At 47.1% G+C, this 23,223-nt stretch overlaps 1 protein-coding gene across 5 annotated transcripts; it reads left to right on the top strand.

Annotated features, from left to right (window-relative positions):
* Positions 1–4,500: 4,500 nt before the first annotated feature.
* Positions 4,501–20,955, top strand: TARBP2 (TARBP2 subunit of RISC loading complex). Of its 5 annotated transcripts, none has more exons than XM_066614385.1 (9): positions 4,501–4,644; positions 8,707–8,876; positions 12,118–12,223; positions 15,425–15,559; positions 16,079–16,148; positions 16,748–16,865; positions 17,644–17,771; positions 18,428–18,620; positions 20,378–20,955. In XM_066614385.1, exons 1-9 carry the CDS (start codon positions 4,583–4,585, stop codon positions 20,533–20,535), a joined length of 1,140 nt encoding a protein of 379 aa, XP_066470482.1. In that variant the 5' UTR covers positions 4,501–4,582; the 3' UTR covers positions 20,536–20,955. The 5 variants fall into 5 exon arrangements, with proteins under 5 accessions (XP_066470482.1, XP_066470481.1, XP_066470486.1 ...); XM_066614384.1 differs by having other exon boundaries at positions 16,076–16,148; XM_066614386.1 differs by having other exon boundaries at positions 4,539–4,644; positions 8,712–8,876; positions 16,076–16,148.
* The last annotated feature ends 2,268 nt before the right edge of the window (positions 20,956–23,223 follow it).

The following is a 23,223-nucleotide window of genomic DNA, read 5'->3' as shown; positions in this document are numbered from 1 at the left end:
TAGAGGTAGAGGCACTCTGTCCTCCACTGCATCTGGTCAGCCTACCTATGCATGTTTATTTGGAAGTGGATCACTTTGAATTCACTCTCTCATGGAGAGTACGTGCCCCACTGAACAAAGTGGGACTTATTTCTTGAGTAAACAGGCATAGGGCTGCGCTGTAAAATGTAACCTACAGCTGAAAAATGCCCATCCTCTTCCCATTCCTGGATGAAAAGAGGAGTTACCACCATCTTCTTTAAAAGCAGGAGAGTAAACTTGAGGGATGCTCTATCCAAGGCAAAGCACTTTAGGTCCCATTGTGAAATCAATGGGATTTCAAAGCCCTTCACTTAAGTTGTACTCATGTTAAAACGTCTGAGATTCCCATGAAGGCTGGGTGATGGTCAGGGAATTGGGTGAGGAAACAAAGCCAGGAGGGATGAGGCAGGGCCTCTGAGATAAATTTTATCAGGGGGTACAGAGTTTTTGCACCCTAGGCCAGGGCACAAATTACCCCCTTTATCCCCCTCTTGTGGGCCCTGGGATGAGGTTAGACACGGAGCAAATCAAGGGCCCAATCCTATCCAACTTTCCAGCACCGGTGCAGCCGCAATGCAGCCCCAAGTTAAAGGAACGCATGTTCCCATACCTTGAGGAGGCCTCAGTGACTGCTTCCCCACTGCAGGATGCAGTGCACGCCCCATTGGTACAATTGCACCAGCAATGGAAAATTGGATAGGATTAGGCCCCAAGTGACCAACTCAAATGGCTGACTAGTAGCTGCTACTACTGACTACTTGTAGTCAATAGCAAGTCCGCTCTGGTGCATATTACAGTATATCCAACCCTTCATGTCTCAGGGGGACATGAATATACTGTATATATAGTCAAGAGAACAGGCAGCAATACCATGCAGGAGAGAGGTGGGAGTGCAAGCCCAACTCTAAATATTGATATTTCCTCATTCCTTTGTTCTGTCACCCCGTCCCATCCCCCCCCCCCATGGCTCAATGATGTGTGTTGGGTTTTGCTTTGTTCTACTTTGTTTTAACATTTTACATGTTTTAGTGTTTAATGTTAAAATTAATGTTTTAATGCTCAGTTTTCATTCTTCTTACTGTTGTGAAACACTGTACTTTTATTATGGAGCTCTGTAAGCAGCCTTGGGCATTTGCTTCAGCATGGGAAAGACGGGATATAATTTTTAAAAATAAAATAAAAAATAAATTTCTATCCCTCCGTTCACTAAATGGTCCCTAGGAGGCTAACAAATGACAAAAAACAATTTACAATACAGTCACATTCAACAATAAAATAATAATTAAACACAAGACCAAAAATAAAACACTAGAGCAGCAACAGAATCAGGGACAGCTCATAAGAGGAAAGTTTAATGAAATGTGGGCCTTGAGCATGTTTTTGAATGCAAAGAGAGAGGGGAGGGCATCTCAACCTGCCTGAGGTAGGGAGCCCTACTGCGAGGGTGGGGGGTGGGAACAAACAGGACAGGACAATGGCAATGACAGAGAAGGCTTTTTCTTGGGTGCATCATGCTACTGACAGCAAACTTAAGCTTGCTTATCTAGGAGTAAGCCTCACTGAAAGTGGAATTTACTTCTGAGTAAACATGGCAAACATGTTCTGTGACATTACAGGCCTAGATATGTCTATTCGGAAGTAAGCTTCTTTGAGTTCAGTGGAACATGCTGCCAGATAAATGTGTATACAACTACAGCCTAAAAGTGTAGCTAAATGTGTTGTTACCAAAAGGGCTGTTTTGTTTAGGGGAATTATTACACTGCCCTTATTGGAATATTAGGATCGAGGCTGGATAACAAGATGGCGTAATGCAGAGAAATTCCCTTTTGCTTAAAGAGGAGACTGAGAGAAAGATCACTTTTAATAAAAGATTATAGTTTTATTACAAAAGCACAAAGGTAAACATAATGCACATGGAGAAATGATAAGTGTATGTTTCTTGGTCCTAATACTTGAATCCAATGTAGCTAGCTTTCATGGTGGTTGCGTGTGAAGAGTATTTGGTGCATCCGAGGAAATCAGAAACGGAAGGGGGGTTGTAAGGAAGGATTTTAGGGGTCCCTGCTCTGCCAACCCCAGCTGCTAACTAAAGATGGGGAGAGAAGGGGAGAGAAGGGGGGGAAGAAGGGAAAGACTTCCAGGCGTAAGATAGTTACCTGTCCTGTAGAGCAGCTGGAGGGGGAGGAAGAGTCCTGTGAAGAGGACCCTCTGACACAACACAGATGTGTTGGTCCTTGAAAAGAGAGTGCATGTGAGAGGAAGCCCTCACTTAAAAGGGGTTGGGAGACAGTGCTGAGCTAGATGGTAGCTTGATTACTACCACACAGCAGGGTGCTTGGAGTACCCTGCTGTAAAGTGCTGTAAAGTGTAAAGTCATGCACACTGGGGCAAAAAAAATCAAAACTTTACTGTGCTGATGGGTTCTGAGCTGTCTGTGACAGATCAGGAGAGAGATCTTGGGGTGGTGGTGGACAGGTCGATGAAAGTGTCGACTCAATGTGCGCCGGAGCTAAAGAAGGCCAATTCTATGCTTGGGATCATTAGAAAAGGTATTGAGAACAAAACGGCTAATATTATAATGCCGTTGTACAAATCGATGGTAAGGCCACACCTGGAGAATTGCATCCAGTTCTGGTCGCCACATCTCAAAAAGGATATAGTGGAAATGGAAAAGGTGCAAAAGAGAGCGACTAAGATGATTACGGGGCTGGGGCACCTTCCTTACGAGGAAAGGCTATGGCGTTTGGGCCTCTTCAGTTTAGAAAGGAGAAGCCTGAGGGGGGACATGATTGAGACATACAAAATTATGCATGGGAAGGATAAAGTGGATAGAGAGATGCTCTTTACACTCTCACATAACACCAGAACCAGGGGACATTCACTAAAATTGAGTGTTGGGAAAGTTAGGACAGACAAAAGAAAATATTTCTTTACTCAGTCTGTGGTTGGTCTGTGGAACTCCTTGCCACAGGATGTGGTGATGGCATCTGGCCTGGACGCCTTTAAAAGGGGATTGGACAAGTTTCTGGAGGAAAAATCCATTACGGGTTACACGCCACGATGTGTATGTGCAACCTTCTGATTTTAGAAATGGGCTATGTCAGAATGCCAGATGCAAGGGAGGGCACCAGGATGCAGGTCTCTTGTTATCTTGTGTGCTCCCTAGGGCATTTGGTGGACCTCTGTGAGATACAGGAAGCTGGACTAGATGGGCCTATGGCCTGATCCAGTGGGGCTGTTCTTATGTTCTGATGTTCTTAGTATGTAAAACATTGAAACAGGATCAGGATGTCAGTTATCAGCAAAATTCAATGGGTTCTATGGCTGGCTTCCTAGATGGGGGAACTTAAAAGAAAACAATGAATACAGTAATGTAGGAGACACTTAAACAGTGATTTAAGACACCAGACTTCCTTCCATAATGTGTGAGGATAGGGGGGTGGTGGTGGTGGTGGTTGTGTAACCTTGAGCTTGTGGCTTGACTAGAGTTCTGGAAATGTGGCCTGTGTGCTGGGAGAACAGTTTAGCCTGCATGATATTTTAGTCCATAGTAACATAACCAGATATAGAGAGAAAATCACAACTAAAAGGCAAAAGTGAATTTTCACGTAACAGTGTATCCTTCCCTCTGTTTGCCATCATGTTTGTCGTCCTCCCCATGTCACGTTTTAGATTCATACAGCAGGCCAAATAGCATTCATGGCACCTGCTGAGTGCCATAAGCGACGTCATTAAGCAGATGATGGCGAAAATAAGTACTTTGTTCTAAAGTAGGAACTCATGAGCTTCAAATGACAGATGAGAAAATATGTATCTCTGGATCATATCTGCAAGAAATGGAAGAGCCCAACTATCACATGGGCCACCCTTTCAGCAGTGCCACTTCTGCCAAGGTATCACTTCACAGCTCACCAGCGGAGAGGTTCTCTGCATAGTGATATCTTGGTAGAAGCAACCCTGCTACAAGGGTCGTCTGCATGAAAATTGGGCTCTCCCAGCACCTCAGCTGGACAATGGGGCTTACTCCCAGGTGAGTGTGGATAGGATTATAGTCTGAGAGCCCAATCCTGTGCATGTCTACTCAGGAGTAACTCCCATTATAGACAATGGGGCTTACTCCCAGGTAAGTGTGGATAGGATTGCAGCCTGTGTGTGAGAGAAAGGAAGAGACAAGGCGGGGTAAAAGAATGTGAGCAAATGCACTTGTACATACTTGAAGGGCTGAAGCTGTCATCCTTTGTCCATGCCAAGAGCCACTTGGGCAAGCCAAGGACGACTACATCTCCCAGCATGCTGCGGGAACCGCTGTGACGTTCCAGAGATAAGCCCCGCCCACGCTGCCACGCGGGCAAGCCAGAGGGGCCTTATGGGATATGTAGTCCTTCTCCCAATGTCGCCCTGCGGCCGAGGTCCCTCCCTGGACTCCAGTCTCCAGGATGCGCTTCGCAGCTCTTTGGAGGCGGCAGGAGGCCGTCGTTTCCTCTCTCCCGGCCATTGTAAGCGGGGCTGGAGGACGGCGGGCGTTGTGGCGGCAGCGGCGGCGGCGGGGCAGGAGGAGGGAATGAGCGAGGAGGAGGCGGAGGAGCCTTGCGGGAGCGCGAGGAGCTGCGGCGGCTTCCCCAGGTGAATAACCCGTCCTTCCTGGGTCGTTGCTAGGATACAAGGGGAAGCCCCGCCCCCTACGGCTGCGTTGCTAAGCGACACCACCTCCAAGAGCACCCCTGGAGCGCGTTGCTATAGTAACAAGAAGGCCCAAGTGGGCCCCGCTTTGGGAGGGGCGCATATAGAAGCAGGAAGGCTTGTTGGTGGGGGGAGCAGCGTGAGGGTTGGCCCCTCTTGTACCCAAGCAGGGAGCAAGGCCAGATTCGGAGAGCCCACGCCTGTGCTTGTCTACTCAGAAGTAAATCCCATTTTTGTCAGTGGGGCTTACTCCCAGGTAAGTGGATAGGACTGCAGCCTCTCAGCCCAGTCCTATCCACACTTTCCTTTCCTGGAAGTAAGCCCCATTGACTGGAATGAGATTTGTTTCTGAGTAGATTTGCATAGGCTTGGGCTGCCACCCTACCCACACTTTCCTGGGAGTAAGCCCCATTCACTCTAATGGGACTTACTTCTGGGTAGCCGTGCACAGGACTGGGCTGTGATACAGGATAACTATAACCAGCTTTTCACTTGACCTCAACCATTTATGTCAGAATGCCAGATGCAGGGGAGGGCACCAGGATGAGGTCTCTTGTTATCTGGTGTGCTCCCTGGGGCATTTGGTGGGCCGCTGTGAGATACAGGAAGCTGGACTGGATGGGCTTATGGCCTGATCCAGTGGGGCTGTTCTTATGTTCTTAACTACAATTCCCAGGAGGCCTTGCAGGTCTCTTGTTATCTGGTGTGCTCCCTGGGGCATTTGGTGGGCCGCTGTGAGATACAGGAAGCTGGACTAGATGGGTCTATGGCCTGATCCAGTGGGGCTGTTTTTATGTTCTTATCCCTCTCTTCTCCAGAATGGAAGCCAGGAGGAGAATGGGGGGTGGGTGGGTTTGAAAACGATGGCCTACCCCAAGACAAAACTTTTGCTCAGGCCAGGATAACCAGGTGTCATGACCGCAAAAGAGGACGAGACATCCCAAAATGTGGGACATCCCAAAAAATGTAGGACATGACAAAACAAAAGTTTAAAACGCTTGTATATTGATTTTGTGTGGTTAATTTATTAGCAGCAGCAGCAGCAGCAGTATTTATATACTGCTTTTCAAAGTTCACAAAGTGGTGCACAGTGAAAATCCAACAACTAATGGCTCCCTGTCCCAACAGGGCTCATAATCTAAAATGATGCAGAACCCCAGCAGACAGCCACTAGAAGGACACTGCTAGGGTAAGGAGGTTGCCCTCCCTCTGCTAAATAAAAGAGGAGCACCCACTTGAAAAATACCTCTTACCCAGTTAGCAGCAGTTAATTTAAACACTATACAGTTATTAAATTTAAAACTATATTACATGTAATTTATTAATTACAAGAAGTCTATGCTTTGCCTACAGGGGCCTGCTCACAGGGAAAAGGAGGACATTTATGTTCTTCTCTAGGACATGAGGCTAAAAACAAGGACATGTCCTGGAAAAAGTGAAGACATCTGGTCAGCCTGGTTTAGGCATTCCTAATTGTGTGAATTAATGTGGTGGTGGGGGGGAGTTGGAGGGATGTTCTTTTTTTAACTTGAACTTATACTTTGCTTTTCTCTTCTCGACAGGGGGATCCGAATTAGACAGGATTTGGTTAACTGGTAGTAACATGGTGTAGTTTTATATGAATGCAAAGGCATTTTCATGACATACAGCTATGGGAATCACAACTACAGCAGTTGTGTGTCTATCTAGCTGTACTCAGAAATTCAAGTTCCATTTAGCTATCAAGCCTAGATAGGAGTGCAGCACAATCCTATATATCTTTATTTAGAGATTAGTCTCTGGGACTGAGGGTCCAATCCTATCCAATTTTCCAGCGCTGACGCAGCTGTGCCAGTGGGGTGTGTGTTGCATCCTGAGGTGGGAGATGCAGTCACAGAGGCTTCCTCAAGGTAAGGGAAAGTTTGTTCCTTTACCTCGGGATTGCATTTTAGCTGCAAAGTTGGATAGAATTGGGCCCTTACTCTCTAGTAAATGAGCACAGGACTGTATGGTTTTATTTTTCACATCCCCAAAATGACACCCTGTATTCCAGATGAGTTGATCTGAAAAATGGAATCCATAGGCCCCAGATTCTCTATAATTTTATCCATGGCTGTTAGTCATAGTAGCTAAATGGAACTTCCATGACCACAGGCAATACACCTCTGAATAACCAGAAGCTGTTGACAGATAATAGGGGATAGCCTCATTTTCATACTTTCCTTGAGAGTACCCAGGGACATCAGACTGACTGCAGCTGCAGTTAGAATGCTGGGCTAGTAAACCTTGGTTGAATCCAGCAAGGTGGTTCTTAATTTCTTTTCCCTTTGTGAAAGTCCTCGCTTCACCATTAGGAAATAATTGAAAATATATCATCTCTTCCCTGATTGCAGGGTAGTTAAAGGATGACTGGGGCGGCAATCCTGTACACACTTTCCCAGGAGTAAGTCTTATAGAACACAGTGGAACTACCCACTAGGCAATATGGGTGTCCTTGCTAGTTGCTCATATAAGTATAATCTAATTATCCATGGATTTTTTTACCTGTTGTTTTATCTCAACACAATGAGAAGGGCCCTTTATGGAAAAACATCCTTTTACTCAGCCTTGCTTGCCATTGTAATGCTGGAGAGGGCAACAGGCAGACAGGCAATCAATCAAACTCTCTCCGGGGGCTTAGTTTCACTTCACTGCAAGGCAAATGATCCCTCCCTTCCCCCTGGAGACATGAAGCATGAGAAAGAATGCAAAGTGAAAGTGATTAAAGTTATTATCACCTGCACTTTGCATTCTTTTGTGCATTCCAGGGGGAAGGAAGAGGTCCCTTGCCTTGGAGTGAACTGAACCTAAGCTGTTGATTGATTGCCTGTTTGCTGCTGGTCTCCTGCATTACAATAGTAAGCAAGGCTGTTTTTAAACCACTGAGTAAAGGGAGGTTTTTTAAAAAATTTATTTCATTTAACATGATTTTCTGCATTGGCAGAAAGTCTTGGCAGGAGTCTTGGGAACTGAACCCTCATGGATGCCAAGACACAATCTGTATTCTGCCCTTACTGCACTTGGATCTTTGGTACATAAGGTTGAGTGGGACTCCTAATGTGGGAAGACTGACCTCTTTGCCAAACCACTATTAAATAGGACCTTGGGAGTTGCTGTGTGAGGTTTGGGTCCTCCTGCCACTGACGTAATGGAGACATGTGAGAGGAATGGCAAGGGGGGGGAGAATAACGCTCTTTGATGTAGAGCATCGGTCTTCAAACTCTGGCCCACGGGCCCATATTTGGCACAGTGGAATATTCAGTCCACTCACTGTGCAGCAGTGAAGCTTACTGTTCCGTCGCACAGTGAGCAGTTTTCATTCCCAGTGTCTACAGAGCTTTGTGCTGGGCAGCCACTTCTGGGAAATCAGGGCACAGGGCCTCCTGGAGTGACAGTCAGCAGGAGCTGCCCAGCGTGAAGCTCTTCAGACTTTGAACATGAAAACTGCTGGCTTTGCAGTGAAACAGTAAGCCTTCGCCACTGCCATGCAGTGCCCAGAATCATCATGCTGCTGTAGTGTGAGCCATGGTTTGAGGACCACTGATGTAAAGGATAAGATCATGGAAGGCATGGAAACATTGCTTGATTAGGGATGATCAGAGCAATACTGGTGATCAACAGAATTAAAAAGATTCAGGGAAAGGCCAAACAAAACAGAAAGGCCTTCAGTGCCTGGTTACAGACAGGCAGTATTGGGGCTAGTCAGGCCTCCCAGGGGAGGGAATTCAGCTGCCACTAAGAAGACTTCATCCCGTGTCCTGCACCTCAGATAGTGGTGGGATGTGCAGCAGGGCATTGAATGGAGAACTACTTTTTAAAAATGTTTTAATATTGTGTTTCTTGTACTATTCTGCAAGCCACCTTGACTGATGGAGCAGAAAGATGGCCTAAAAACCTTGCTAATAAGTAGCGCATCCTGTGATATAAAACAGCACACGTCATCTACAGGTCCTCAGAGATCCATTCCTGTTTCCTTGTTATCCTCAGTATAGAGCAAATGCTGGCGTCCAACCCCGGCAAGACCCCTATCAGCCTGCTGCAGGAGTATGGAACACGCATAGGCAAAACGCCCGTATATGACCTACTGAAAGCCGAGGGACAAGCACATCAGCCCAACTTCACCTTTCGCGTCACTGTCGGTGACATCAGCTGTACCGGTTAGTTGTGGTAAAGAATGTGTGTGTGAAAGGAGCCTATACATTTTGGGGGGGGGGAGAGAATATTTCACGTCTTCCATGATCCTTCATGGCCTTTTATGGTGATGGAGAGGGAGAGACAAAGCAAGATTATCCAGTTGTGCTTTTGAATTGAGCCAACTCATGCCCTTACTGCCAATTAGTAGAGATCCTTCTAGGACAGACTCCTCATAGCACACTGGCTCACTTTCCTTTTAAACATCATTGCAGAACCAGTATAGGCTAGGAAGTCAACACCATTGACTTCTTGCTATGGGAGGAGAAAAGATACCTGCCTTTTCGAGGGATGTTTCTCTTGGTTCCCATTTTTTGTTTTTAGATTTTTATCTTGCATGAAGGCTCAGAGTGGGCCATATTGAAAAAAAATTCCAAGCTTTCTAATCATACAAATGTAACTCACAGAACCCTTAGCGTATCTATACAAAGGTGCCTTCTACTGAACCTGACCCATCTAGCTTAGCTTTGCCTGCGCTGACTGGCAGCTGTTGTCCAAGGTTTCAAACCAGTGATCTTTCCCCACTCCATCTGGAAATGGCACAGGTTGAACCTCAGACCTTCTGCATATGTAGCATGTGCTCTACCATTGAGCTACAGTTCTGTCTTTTGCATGGAGTCCAGAAAACTTTTAAGATTTTATCACTTACAAAAGGGTAAAGATCCAATACTAAAAAGACACCAGGCGTAATCCCCTCATTCTTCAAACCCATCTATCCTTCTCTTGTTCCTCTCACCCAGCAGGGGAGTACCCACACATCATCCAAGCTGTCAACATATCTACTCAGGATACAAGCCATTCCCTGTCCACCCCTCCTAAAGAAGCTTCTTCATTCAAATTTAATTCATCTGATTAACTCCTCTCAAACTTTCCTTCTTCCTAAAGGGCACATGGAGATCTGGAGGAACAAATGAGGACTTTACTTTAGTAGCTGCCAATGGGATTTTTTTTTTCCCCTCACAAAACCTGACCAAGCCAAATTCCATTTCTGCAATTCTTTATATTGGTTTCTGTTTCAGGGCACTCTCCCTTAGTATGAGAGCTAGACACCTCCTAACCTCACCTTCTAAATGTGGGAGGAGCTTAGGCTCTGACATCTCTGCTTTTAACCCTCCCCTCCCCCAAAGCTAGGGCATCTGAACTGTTTGTTGGCTTTGCCAAGATCTCTCTGTCAGAAACTCACAAGGCTCTCAGTCCTCACAGGGTTGGATCTCTCACCACTGGAGCTATTGGCAGTTCTCCAGAAGAATTAATCAGTTTCTGCTCCCTGCTGGTGGCACTGGAGATAAGAATTGCAGACAGGGCTGCAGAGCTGTATTGAGATAGTCAGCAGGCAGATTGGGAGAAGGGCTGAACTGCAGGCTAAGCACAGAGCTTTTAACATGCTATCAGCAAGGTTTAGCTTCTTATACAGGTACTAAGGTACGGTTACTGACTTAGGCCCAAATCCTAATCAACTTTCCAACGCTGGCATAGAGGTGCCAATGGGACATGTGCTGCATCCTGCAGTTGGGTGTCACTCACAGAGGCCTCCTCAAAGTAAGGGAATGTTTGTTCCCTTACCTCGGAGCTGCATTGCCCTTATGTCGGTGCTGGAAAGTGGGTTAGGATTGTGCCATTAGGATCCTAGGTTGGGCAAAGTGTCACAGTATCCAGTCAGCTCTTGGTTTTGAGAGCCAGGGGGAAAAAGGACAGCTTACCTGAACTGACTCTACCTAAAGGCCTGCTGGGCCAGCCTGATACTCCCCCCTTCATTTTCCCCCTTGATGAATGATAGAGGTTGAATGTGTCTGGCTGTGGTGTGCTTAATTCCAGCAATTGTTTTTTGGAGTTAAGCAGGTCTGTTTATTTATCTTTACCTCATGTCTGAATCAAGATTATCCCCAGGACAGCTTTTCTCAACATTTGTCTCCCACTGTACCACCTCACACGGTCTACCTATTGAAAGTACCACTGGAGGTAACAGGCAATGATGTCACTACCAGTTAGTTCTGGATTGGGAGGCCAGATGCAACATGACAAACACTGGTAAGATGCTCAGAGCAGACAGCAGGCCTTTTTTGAGCATGTGCACACTGAGCATGTGCTCAAAAGTGCACACTGGAGATCTGTTCTCAGAGCCAAGCATTCTACAACTGTTTGTTGTGTTGCCTTGCTGGTCTCACTGCCAGGTGATGGGGATCCTCTGAGTACCACTGGACAGTACCTCAAGTACCACTGATGGTACAAGTACTACTGGTTGAGAAACACTGCCCTAGGGCTAGGCAGCTTCACATAGCAATACAAAACAACTTAAGGGCCCCTTAGTTCTTTGATTGATGGCAGAGACCAGAAAATGCTTTCCCCTGCTTCTCCAGAGTTATTTTCAGAGAGGGAGGGGACAGCAAGCTCCAAGCAGCTCTTGCTTCTCTGACCAAAGGGGGGGGGGTGCAGAAAAATCTTCATTTAGTGGCCATCTTGAGAGGCACAGGGTTAACCTATCAGGGGCATTTACTTCTTTGGTTGGATGGTCTTGGCCAGAAGATGTTTCTGTGTCCTTTTCCAGTTCCCTAGCAACTCTGGGTCCCAGAGTCTGGGTCTGGTTAGTGCCTAGATCAGGGGTGTCCAAACTTTTTGGTAGGAGGGCCACATTATCTCTCTGACACTGTTGGGGGCCAGGAAAATAAAATTAATTTACATTTCAAATTTGAATATATTTACATAAATGAATTTATTAGAGATGGAACTTATATGAATGAATGAAGGTCTTGCAATAGCTTAAGGCCTGTAAAAGGCCTTGCACAAAGCATGGCCGGCCTTTCCTTCGTTGCTACATCACACACATGAAACAGCAAGCAGTGGAGGGAGCCCTTGTCCCACAGCTCACGCTAGATGTCCAAGAGTCACCCTCACTCTGAGAGCAGTTGCATTGGGCCAGCATGGGCTCCGTCTTCGGAGGGCCAGAGGCTCATTGGAGACTGGGGGCTCTCTGCGGGCCGGATTGGGAGTCCCCGAGGGCCGCAAGTGACCCCTGGGCCAGGGTTTGGGCACCCCTGGCCTAGATGGAAGACTTCTGGGGAATGAGCGTTATGTGCCACCTGAGAATAAAAGTGTAATGTTTGTGAAATAATTTAAATATCTTTAGTTGGTCAGTATATTGATACGATTACAAGTTGCCAGGCTCGCTCTGAATACTAATATTGTCTCTCCCTTTCTTCTTCCCCTCAGGCCAAGGTCCTAGCAAAAAAGCAGCTAAACACAAAGCAGCCGAAGTGGCACTCAGGCTTCTGAAGGGAGGCAACATGCTGGAGCCAGCAACGTTGGAGGAAGCCAGGTAAGTGCTGTACCCAGTGGTAGCTGGTAAGGTTTGGCGTTAGTGGGGCCGTGTCTTTTGCTCAGAGCATACATCACTGCAACAGCTGTGGTTTATGTATACATGCAGTACACTTTTGAATAACCCCTGTCTGCCAAATAAAAGCTCCTCACTGTAATGCTGGGGTTCCCAAAGTGTGCACTGCAAAGCCTTAGGGCGTTAACAGCCCACTCACAGGGGCACTGCAGGATGTCCCTGGTGGCCCCTCCTACCCGTTTCCCTGGGTGGCGCCATCTTGGATCTCAGGAGATTTGGGCACCTCCATCTTGGATCTCCAAAGATTTCATGAAATCCAAGATGGTGGCACCCGGCTGAGGAAGCATCGTGACCCAGGTAAATTTGGGAACCAGTGCTGTGATGTATTTTTCTAAAGCATTAATCTGCCGTTCTAGCCAATAACTGACTGTCGCTTCTTGCATCGTCATACTAGATCTGATACTTATCCCTTGTGTATTTACATTTGTGTAAATTAAGTTAGGCAACCCAGGTTAATGAAATTATATCAGGGTGTGAAATACTCTGAGCACATGGAAACACAACATAAATGCTGTTATTATTCTCTGTGCTTGCTACCAATTTCCATAGCTCTCATAGATGGTCTTTCCTACAAAATAAATATAAGAACATACTGTTATGTGAAAATCCCGTTTTGCCTTTTAGTTTTGATTTTCTCTCTACATCTGGTTATGTTACTATGGACTAAAATATCATGCAGGCTAAACTGTTCTCCCAGCACACAGGCCACATTTCCAGAACTCTGGTCAAGCCACAAGCTCATGGTTACACAACCACCACACCACCACCCCCCTATCCTCACACATTATGGGAGGAAGTCTGGTGTCTTAAATCACTGTTTAAGTGTCTCCTACATTACTGTTTTCATTGTATTGTTTTAACCCAATCACTGTTTAAGTACTGTATGCAAACTTGAACTACCTTCTTGAGTTGCGGATTCATTGTATTGTTTAAGTTCCCCCATATAGGAGGCCAGCCATAGACCCCATTGAATTTTGCTGATAACTGACATCCTGATCCTCTTTCAATGTTTTACATACTCCAAGCACCCTGCTGTGTGGTAGTAATCAAGCTACCATCCAGCTCAGCACTGTTTCCCAACCCCTTTTAAGTGAGGGCTTTCTCTCACATGCTCTCTCTCTCTCTCCAAGGACCAACACATCTGTGTTGTGTCAGAGGGTCCTCTTCACAGGACTCTCCCCCCCCCCCAACTGCTCTACAGGACAGGTAACTATCTTGCGCCTGGAAGTCTTTCCCTTCTTCTCCCCCCTTCTCTCCCCATCTTTAGTTAGCAGCTGGGGTTGACAGAGTAGGGACCCCTAAAATCCTTCCCTACAACCCCCCTTCCGTTTCTGATTTCCTCGAATGCACCAAATACTCTTCATGCACAACCACCATGAAAGCTAGCTACATTGGATTCAAGTATTAGGACCAAGAAACATACACTTATCATTTCTCCACGTGCATTATATTTACCTTTGTGCTTTTGTAATAAAACTATAATCTTTTATTAAAAGTGATCTTTCTCTCAGTCTCCTCTTTAAGCAAAAGGGAATTTCTCTGCATTATGCCGTCATGTTAACCAGCCTGTGATCCTAATGTTCCAATAAGGGCAGTGTAATAATTCCCCTAAACAGAACAGCCCTTTTGGTAACAATACAGACACATTTCTGCTGTAAAGCAATGAATATGATCTTACCTTTTGCAGATGTTTCTTGAAGATGTAAATATACAACCTCCAACCTCTCCTCACAGCTGCCTCTAAATCTCACAGATACACCTTTCTTTTCCTGTTAACAACATTGCCAAGACATTAACAGCCCAATCCTGAGCTGCCCGGGGCACGCTACTGCAGCGGCGCCAAGAACAGCTCCCACCCCATCCTGCGCACCTCAGCCTGCCGTGGGTGGTGCCTGGGGAGAAGGGGACTTTCGTCCCCTTCTTTCGGGTAAGGGAAGCAGCCCTGCAATGGGGCTACTCACTTTACCGCCCACCAAAAGGTCAGTGGTAAGGTAAAGGCATTCACGACCCGCCTCCCCCCTCGGCACGCCCCCTCCCCGTCCTCTCTCTGCCCTCTGCCTGCCTCCCCCCTCTCCTGCTTACCTTGCCACAGCTTGGCAGCGGATGACCCGGCGCTAGCTCAGCACCGGCCAGTGCTGGGCTAGCACGGGTGCTGGCCTGGCAGTAAGCCTCACAGATGTCTTACGGCACATTTGCGACAGTGCACTCCGGCATAAAGCCGGAGCACCCAGCTCATGATTGGGCTCATAGTCTGTCCTGGGTTTCTTGGAAGTTTTTATCCTCTATCCACTTGTGACACTTTGGAACACTGGTTTTTTTATACCGTAGTGTCAATTCAGTTCCCCTTGGGAAACCAGAAGTTGTTTTATGGGCCAAAGTGGCCATTCTGATGCCCACAGTGGCTGTGAGCGGAAGCATAGCTCCGGCTGCCTTCGGAGGGTTAAAGCGGCTGAAACAACCGATTTCCTTATTCATGGTTTTTGGTACTTGCGGGGGTTCAGGAACAGATCCCCTGTGAATACCAAGGCCCAACCTGTCTTGTGCATTTGCACTCACAAAGTGCTTGGTAAGGGTAAACCTTTCCCCAGAGTGTATAATGACAGCCTCACAAATTTCCTATGCCACTTGCTCTAGTGTTTCTATATTAACATTTTTTGGCAAGATGGCACCACTGGAACTTTGAGGCTCAAGCCCTTCATGGCAGCCCATACTTTATTTGTGTAGCCTGTGAACTGAGAAATGCTCATATGCAGAATCCCAATCTCTTCCCTTCCCATGTTCACTGCAGTTCCCCTCCACTACCTCCAGGTGCCTGGGATCTTGCTGCATTGATAGGAGAGCAAAAGCTGAAACCTGCATGTTTGGGGTCACAAACATTCTGAGCATGTGCAGCACCATCACAGATGCATGGATATAATCCAAACAGTTGTGGGACAAGGAGGGTTTTGCCTGCACGATTGCTGCCTGAGCTCCTGTGATGGTCCAGAAAACATGCAGGGAATGTCTCTACCGAACAAGAAGGGTCTTCCTGGAAATGGGGCAGTCTCCTGTTTCCAATAACTCATCCCATGGCACACGCTTCCGCTACTGAGCTTGCTTTAATATTTGTCACCTTGTCTTTTGAAGCTCTCCTTTCTCTCTAGAGCCCCTGGCTCAGACCACTGCTGCTGCTGCCGCCGCCGCCACCATTGCCACCACCACTGCCACCACCACCACCACAGTCACCTCGTCTGTGCCCACTTTGCCAGTTGCGTCTCCCAGGTAACAGGAGCTGCAGCGCAAGGAATGGTCTACCCCAAGCCTTCTCGCTATTCATACGTGCTTGTGTTCTCCTCTTTGCATGTTCTTGATCATCTGAAAGCTGGGTCAGAATGCCCCTTGCAGTTCTTCCTTATGTCCGTAGATGGCTTCCCCATAGGCTACAAAGTAATAGGCCAGGGGTGGGATGGCAATAGAGCAGAAGCTTATCTGCAACAGCTCTCCAACATTGTAGAAGTTTAAGATATACATCAAAGACGATTGTGTTGTGGCTATATGGTCTTCAATGACAGCACTGATCAGAAGAACCCTCCCCCATCACGCTGGCATTGATTGCTACTCACCATGAGAGTGTCAGTGCTTTGTTGTATGTTGGGATGGGTTTCAGGTTGTTGACTCTTCCTAGACATGCTTCTGGGAGATTTCTTGCCTTTCCCATTCTTCTTACTAGGGAGAGCTGTTTGGGTACAGCAGACCCACCTGAGGGTCATCTTTCATCTCATGTCATTTTTCACCTAGAAGTTCCCCGCTGGACATGACGTCCCCAGTCTCACCACAGCAGTCAGAGTGTAATCCAGTTGGAGCCCTGCAGGTAGGCAGCGCTCTGGGCTATGGTTCATTATGTCCCCTGGTGTTCACAGCAGAATCTCCTTGCCCAGCACCAAGATCTATAGCAGAGGATGCTGTTCTGTCCTTGTAGCTGTGACAGTGATGGAGACATCCCTTGTTTGCCTCCTTCTCTGCCAGCCACCTGCTTCATCCCTCCCCATCCTTCTCTTGGTTCTTATCATGCTCCTTAGGGTATCCTCAGTGTCTTGCTCTTGTCTGGAAGCAAACAGAAAGTGCTTTGTGATAGCTCCGTTTGAACATTCTAGGCATCGGGGAGCCCTGTGGAGGGCTGCGTGGGGCTCCCCACACCTCCTGCAGCTTGCAGCAGCCCTCCATGAGTATAAGCACCCCCCTTACACCCCTGTTAGTGACACAATACTGCAGATTGCTTTGTTGCCCTTCTTCCCCCCCTGCCCCCGCAAAGACTTACCTTGGGAGTAAAACTCCTGAGAAGTTTGAGAACCACTAGACTTCAGATTTGAGAGGCATCTTCTCCAGTAGCAGAGTCCCTGACGACTCTGTGAATCCAGGCACAGAAGGGAAGATGATAGTGTATTTCTAACATTTCCTCTTTCCCTTCAGGAATTGGTGGTGCAGAAGGGCTGGCGGCTTCCTGAATACACAGTCACCCAAGAATCAGGACCAGCACACCGGAAAGAATTCACCATGACATGCCGGGTTGAGAGGTTCATTGAAATAGGTATAACATCACAGGGCTCTGATGGAAAGTAAGAGTCTGCCCAGGGTTCACCAGTTGGGTTCCATGACTCTGCTGTCCCTTACTCAGTAGCCAGTTCCAATGTATCCCTCCACCAGGAGCCTTGAGAACACCAGGCAAGAGAGTGGAAGGCTCCTTACTGGAAACAGAGGACTGCAGTCCATCAACCAAGATAGAGAATGCAGAGCCATAAGCCATGGCTAAAGGGGACAGAGGCAATAGTACTCTGCACCGGACCAGTATAAATGGTGGTCCGCCACCCACATGTGGTAGCCTAGCAGGGTCTCAGTAAGATTTATGATTTGGGCTGCCTGCCTGAGACTATAAGAGCAGGAGAGTTGCTGAGTATCTGGCAGGCGACAGGGAATGGTTGGTGGGTCTCAGGTTGTGCTGACCCATTCTGTACTAAAACAAACATTGTGCAGAATGGAGAGCTGAATTCTGCCTCTGAGAAGAGTTGTATCAGTGAACCAAAGCCAGCAAATGAAGGCAAGCTTGTTTGCTCCTGCTCTTCCTGAGATGGAAGGTCTGCAAGTAAGACTGAGAAGCTGAGACCACATGCATCTCATCAGTCATTTAAAACAATCATAGAACTTAATATGAGACAGGAAGTATAGAAAGCAGTAGAAAGAATGCCTAGAACTACCTCACTCTGTTAGCATGCATCTGCTGTTACCCACAGCTCTACACTTCGCTTTCTCTCGTAATGTAGCTGAATCAGCTTGCCTAAATGCCATTCCTCAACTTCTTTCTCCTCCAGGAAGCGGCACATCTAAAAAGCTGGCCAAGCGCAATGCTGCTGCAAAGATGCTGGTGCGAATCCATAATGTGCCTCTGGACCCCCGAGAGGGCAGCGAGGCTGAGGTGGAGGAGGACCAGTTCTCCATTGTGAGTCTGGGTGGGGAAGAGATCAAGCAGAGCCACTGCTTTCAGTGAGCCACAGCAACACTCCTACACATTCATGGGGTGTGTCAGGCTCTAGAGAGACACCCATATTGGGCATTTATGCTGAGCAAGTTAACCTACGAACAGACCTCACCTATCATATCTGCGTCAAGTTACACTGCCACCAAGACGCTTGTTATCAGCTCACCTGTCTTTCCTCCAGCTGTAAAGCTTTGCTTGTATGCAGACCTGCCACAGCACAGGTGCACTGCATTTGGGAGGAGGCTCTCCAGCAACCAGATAAAACCTCAGAGGTCTCTCCTGGCCACCCAGGAGTAACCCTTCATTGTCTGGAGAGGAAGCTGCTACTTCCAGGAGATTGAGGCTGCAACCCTGTCCACACTTACCTGGGAGTCGGCTTCATTGGCTATCATGGAACTTAATTCTGAGTGTGCATGCATATGATTGAGCTTTAAGTAAGTTTTGAAAGGTCAGGCATAAGGGTTCAGACATCTGAGGAAGTGTGGGCCTAACAACACAGAGGGCAGAGACTCTGAGTGGTGACTCTTAGAGATCAAAGGGAGAGGGGTGTCTTGCAGAGACTTATTGAGAAAGAAGAGTCGGATCCTCTGACTGAAAACTCTTCCCCCACTCCTCAGACTGCAGGGAACAAGCTGGATGGGGTAAAGGGTCGGGGGTCTGGCTGCACCTGGGACTCTCTGCGCAACTCAGCCGGGGAGAAGATCCTACACTTGAAGAGCAACCCCCTGGGAGTGCTGAATGCCGGGTTCTGCTGCCTCTTGAAGGAACTTTCCGAAGAACAGAGTTTTGACATCAGCTACCTCGATATTGGTAAGGGGGGAAGATGGGGGGGAGGCGCCTCTCCGTACAGGGTGAAGGAGCACTTCTTTTTGCAATAACGGCAGTGCTTTTTAAAAAGCCTCTGCTTGTGTTCCTTGATTTCACCGTCTGCGTTGAAGTGTACTGTTGCAGCCTGAGATTGCTGAACACGGGAAGAGCCAGGCCTGTTTGAAACTGCCCCTGTAACCATCATGGTGATGTCACACGTCAGACACCCACTGCATACAAGAGGTGGATTTGCTCGGGAGACAATCCAGACTGGGGCAGTCTTCAATATTAGCTGCCACATGTTGGTCTGCCTCATTGTTTTCTATACTGGAGGGAAGAAAGGGAACCTCAACTGAAGGAACCCCAGAAGTGTGGTCTGTGAATCAGGATTGTTTGTATCACTTCATTGATAGAGATATGATGACTCCCTCCCCTCTCACAGCTTAGGATTCTCATCTCTCTAGAGCAGGGATCTAAACTTTTCGGCCGAAGGGCCGCATCAAATATCTGGGATGGTGTTGAGGAACGGAAAAAAATATTAAATTTAAATAAATATATTAGAGATGGAACTTAGATGAATGAATAAATGAATGGGCTCAAATGTCCAGGACTTCTCCAAGCATGAACACAGCCCAAGAAATAAAGCACACACTTAAATGGAGCCCCATTTCCCCCACCCCACAAGCACAACTCTGTTGTGTTTGGTCAACTGGGCCAGAGGCTCTCAGGGGCTCAGAGGCTGGCTGCGGGTCAGATAGAGGCACTTTGCAGGCTGCATCTGGCCCCCCGGGGCTGGGGTTTGGAGACCCGTGCTCTACAGCAAGGATCCTTTCCTGACTCACCTTAACACCACAAGCATGAGTATTGCTCACTCCAGTATGCCTTCTGTCTCAGGAAACACATCTAGCATGCATAGGTGTCCAAAGCATTTCATCAACATTATCTCAGGAAATCTTCCGCAGCAAGCCTGTGTGACAGGTTGGTATTGGTATTATTAACCACCACCACTTACTCATTGCTGAGGCTGAGAGCCAATGGTTTGCCTGTAGCCAGTTAGTGAGTTCAGGGCAAGAGAAGGTTTGAACTGTGGCCTGCCCTGCTTAGGTTTAGTCATGCCAGCGTACATCACTATCTGCCATGTGTAGCCAGTTAGATTTCCCAGGGAGGATCAGATAAGCAAGGCAAAATGGTGATAAGTATCTTTAGGTGTTTTGTCTCCATAATCTGATAGCCAGTGCTATATTTATTCTCTCCTGGTTGTTGCAGTCTTGTGATGAGAATCCCTGAATGTGTCTCTTTCTCTGTCCCGTAAAGTGAATTGAGTCACTGCATGCAAGGCTGTCAGTGTTTCCTTTCTCATTGCTTGCCCAGTGCTGGATCATTTGGGGAAAAAAAAAAAAACCTCTTCCATGGAAGCCTTTTTAGACTAGTTTCCCTGTGGGAAGGACAAGACAGACAAGCAGGGATATAATACTGCCATAACCAAAAAAAAAAAACCAGAGTTGATGTCTCCCATGCTTTATTAAGAACTAGAATATATGTATATTCCTCTTGGTCTCTGGGTCCTTTTATGTGCTCTGCTTCAGTTTTAAAGGAGCAGGACTTGATCTGAGTTGCATTCTTCAACGTAAAGAAGCAGCTCATCTGTTTAATCTCAAACTGTTGATTTCTTCCCAGTCTTAGCTGGACAATGCTGGCTGTAAACGATGGTTGCTATTTTATCCTTCTTGAGTGACACAGGTTCTTTTCCTTTCCCACAGATGAGAAGAGCTTGAGCGGCCTGTACCAGTGCCTGGTAGAGCTCTCTACGCAGCCGACGACAGTGTGCCACGGCTCAGGCGCTTCCCGCCACAGCGCCCGTGCGGTTGCTGCCCGCAACGCTTTGCAATACCTCAAGATCATGGCAGGGGGGGAGTGAGGGCACCCTGATGCCATTGATGACTCTGGGAAGCTGGTGATTCCCAAACAGCTTGTCTGATCTTCCCGCCTAACAAGGCAACCCCCTTTTCTGCCCTATCATGAATTGGCAGGATGGTGGGGGTGGGCAGACTTCCAAGGCTACAAGAGAAACAGTTGGGCTGCACGTCTGGTGGTCTATGGGTGGAAAAGGGCCATCATTTCAAACTGGAGTTTGGATGTGGAAGGGTTTTGCTGCACCAGCAACAGTGTGGTTTCTGTAGGCTTATAACATTGAGCCCTGGGGGCTAGCACTATCTCTAGGCCACAGTGGTTCTGCTTCTCTGTGGATCACCTGATTTCCTCCTTGTTGGAGGACAAGAAGCACTAATTCTGCCATGCTTGGGGCTTGCAATAAACGGATTGGATTTTTTTTTTTTAATCAAGGTGTCTTCTTTTACCCGCTGGGCTCTTTAAAGCAACTAGTGTGTGGATATTTGCATGCAGAATTTGGCATCTCTCGACCACTGCCCCATGCTTTTGAATGGGAAAGGTGGGATATAATAAAGTGCAGAAAAACTAGTGTGTGGATATTTGTATGCAGAATTTGGCATCTCTCGACCACTGCCCCATGCTTTTGAATGGGAAAGGTGGGATATAATAAAGTGCAGAAAAAGTGAATATTAAAGGTCTTAACGGCCTATGCCTTTACTAACAAACTAAAGTATGATAGTTTTCTGTGTACAGGGAAATTGGGGTGACAATTGGCTCCAAGAAGTAGGAATGCTACAAGTCCAAGTCACTCTGCCAAGCCGTTCCTTCCCCAGCTTCTCTTAGCTCTATGTACCCGCTGCTGATCCTCTCTGCTGCACTGCTGCAAGCTACTGCTGTGAGCCACAGTATCTAAATGGGACCTGTACTTTCAGAGGCATTACCCCCTGGAGCTGGTATTCAGATGTAGAAACATTAGGGGAGTGCTGACGCCATGCTTGTAAGCTTCACAGAAGCACGTGGCTGACCTCGCCCCTGCCGCTGGAAACAAGGATTTTGGATCAGATGAAGGCAAATGATTTGTCCAAGCTGAGCACAATGTAGGTAGGGTCTGGGCCCCAAACAAACACCAGTCCTGCCAAATAATTTTCTTTCCAATTGCCATTTTTCTCACAAGTTTCTTCCCCTGGGGCAGCATTCATATGTACAAAACCCCTCCCCCCCCCCACAGGCAGCCTCTGCAACTAGGAAAAACCACTTTTTCTGACAGTGTTTGTACAGGGATAGTCACACAAGTAGTGCATGATGCAGTATTCATCAAGAGGTTTTGTCTTCTGTGCCTTTTAGGCAGAGCTTTCCAGACATGAGAGATTGTGTGCTTCTGGGCATTTTTTTTTTTTGCATGTGTGTAAAACAACCCAAGTATTTAGGCTAGTGATCATTACATCTTGCAAATCAATGACTTCTGTGCATTATGTGAACTTGGGAAAGTCCTTCATTTTGTTTCAAGTCTGTAGAGTGACAGTGTAAAATGCTCGTGTGTATGTCCCCCTCCCCTACACACAGGGGAAATACCTTTGTACATACTAAAAGCAAACTCAGGTGGCTCAGTGTCTAGCACAGCAATTTTCAGCCTTTTTCATCTCATGGCTCACTGACAAGGCTCTAAAATTGTCAAGCACACCATTAGAGTTGTTTTTTACAATTCACAAGGCACACCATGGTGCTAGTGGAGGGTTCACATCGCCCAGTGGCTCTGCTAATAAATGTCACTCCCGAAACTCCTGCAGAATATCCGTGGCACACCAATGTGCCGTGACACACTGGTTGGAAATTGCTGCTCTAGCAGCTTGAAAGCAAAGTAGGACCACCAAAAATTAAGGTAGTGGTTCCTACTGACTCAGACGTTTTAGTAGATGCATTTGTAAATTAAACGAAACAGTAAAGGCACTTTCTGCCCACCAGAACTACTCTGAGGAGGACTGAGCAAGCTTAGTGGTCCTAACATTTGGGTTGGGGAGGGGTATGTGTGCAAGATAAAGGTATACAACCCGTTATCAACATTTCATCGCATTTTGCATGACCAAGAGAACTGAGGATGGCATTATACAGAAGGTGGGGCAGTGCTGTGCACACAAGAGCAGGCTTGATCCTCAGTGTGTGTACTTTCCCCAAGTGTAAAGCTCACACAGTGTTTCATCTAAGAACCATCCTTGACTGTAGCTAACATAAATGTGCATGATGGCTACTTCTATATCTGTGGTTGTGCTTGCATTTTTTTCAAGTTGCCTTAATCATAGAACTTGCTGTGGCAGAATGCTTTAAATCTGGCTTGCATGTTATGTCTGTCAGAAACTGAATTTATCAGTTCTGTGCAAGAACCTTTTCGGGAACTGGGATGGCAAGAACAGAACGCAGTATTTTGAATACCAACATACGAAGCTGCCTGCATATGGCAGAGACCTTGAAGCATTTCACTGGGTTATACTGCGTTAGCTCTGTCAGCCCAGCCCAGCGAATGCTTCAAAGTCAGCCAGAGGTCTTTCCCCTACCCTACTAAGCGTGATCCTGAACTGGAGATGCCGGGGACCAAATTTGGGACCTTCTTTCATGGAAAACCGCTGAGCTATGGCTTCTCTCATACTCCTGTGACGAAGGGAGAACATCATCTAGCCAGTATACATGACTGATGGGATTGAGGATGTAACAACTATATATA

The sequence above is a fragment of the Tiliqua scincoides genome, chromosome 2 (genome assembly GCF_035046505.1).
Source record: "Tiliqua scincoides isolate rTilSci1 chromosome 2, rTilSci1.hap2, whole genome shotgun sequence".
Lineage (NCBI taxonomy): Eukaryota > Metazoa > Chordata > Lepidosauria > Squamata > Scincidae > Tiliqua > Tiliqua scincoides.
The sequence above is the reverse complement of the archived record's forward strand: the minus strand, read 5'-3'. Positions and strand labels throughout refer to the sequence as shown.

What these genes read in the sequence shown, in the direction of transcription:
- TARBP2 (XM_066614384.1), top strand. Translation starts at nt 4,583, where the DNA reads ATGAGCGAGGAGGAGGCGGAGGAGCCTTGCGGGAGCGCGAGGAGCTGC. An exon ending in GCAACGTTGGAGGAAGCCAG is followed by an intron (nt 12,224 to 15,424) that starts GTAAGTGCTGTA and finishes TGTCTTTTGAAG; the next exon opens with CTCTCCTTTCTCTCTAGAGC. An exon ending in ATCCAGTTGGAGCCCTGCAG is followed by an intron (nt 16,149 to 16,747) that starts GTAGGCAGCGCT and finishes CTTTCCCTTCAG; the next exon opens with GAATTGGTGGTGCAGAAGGG.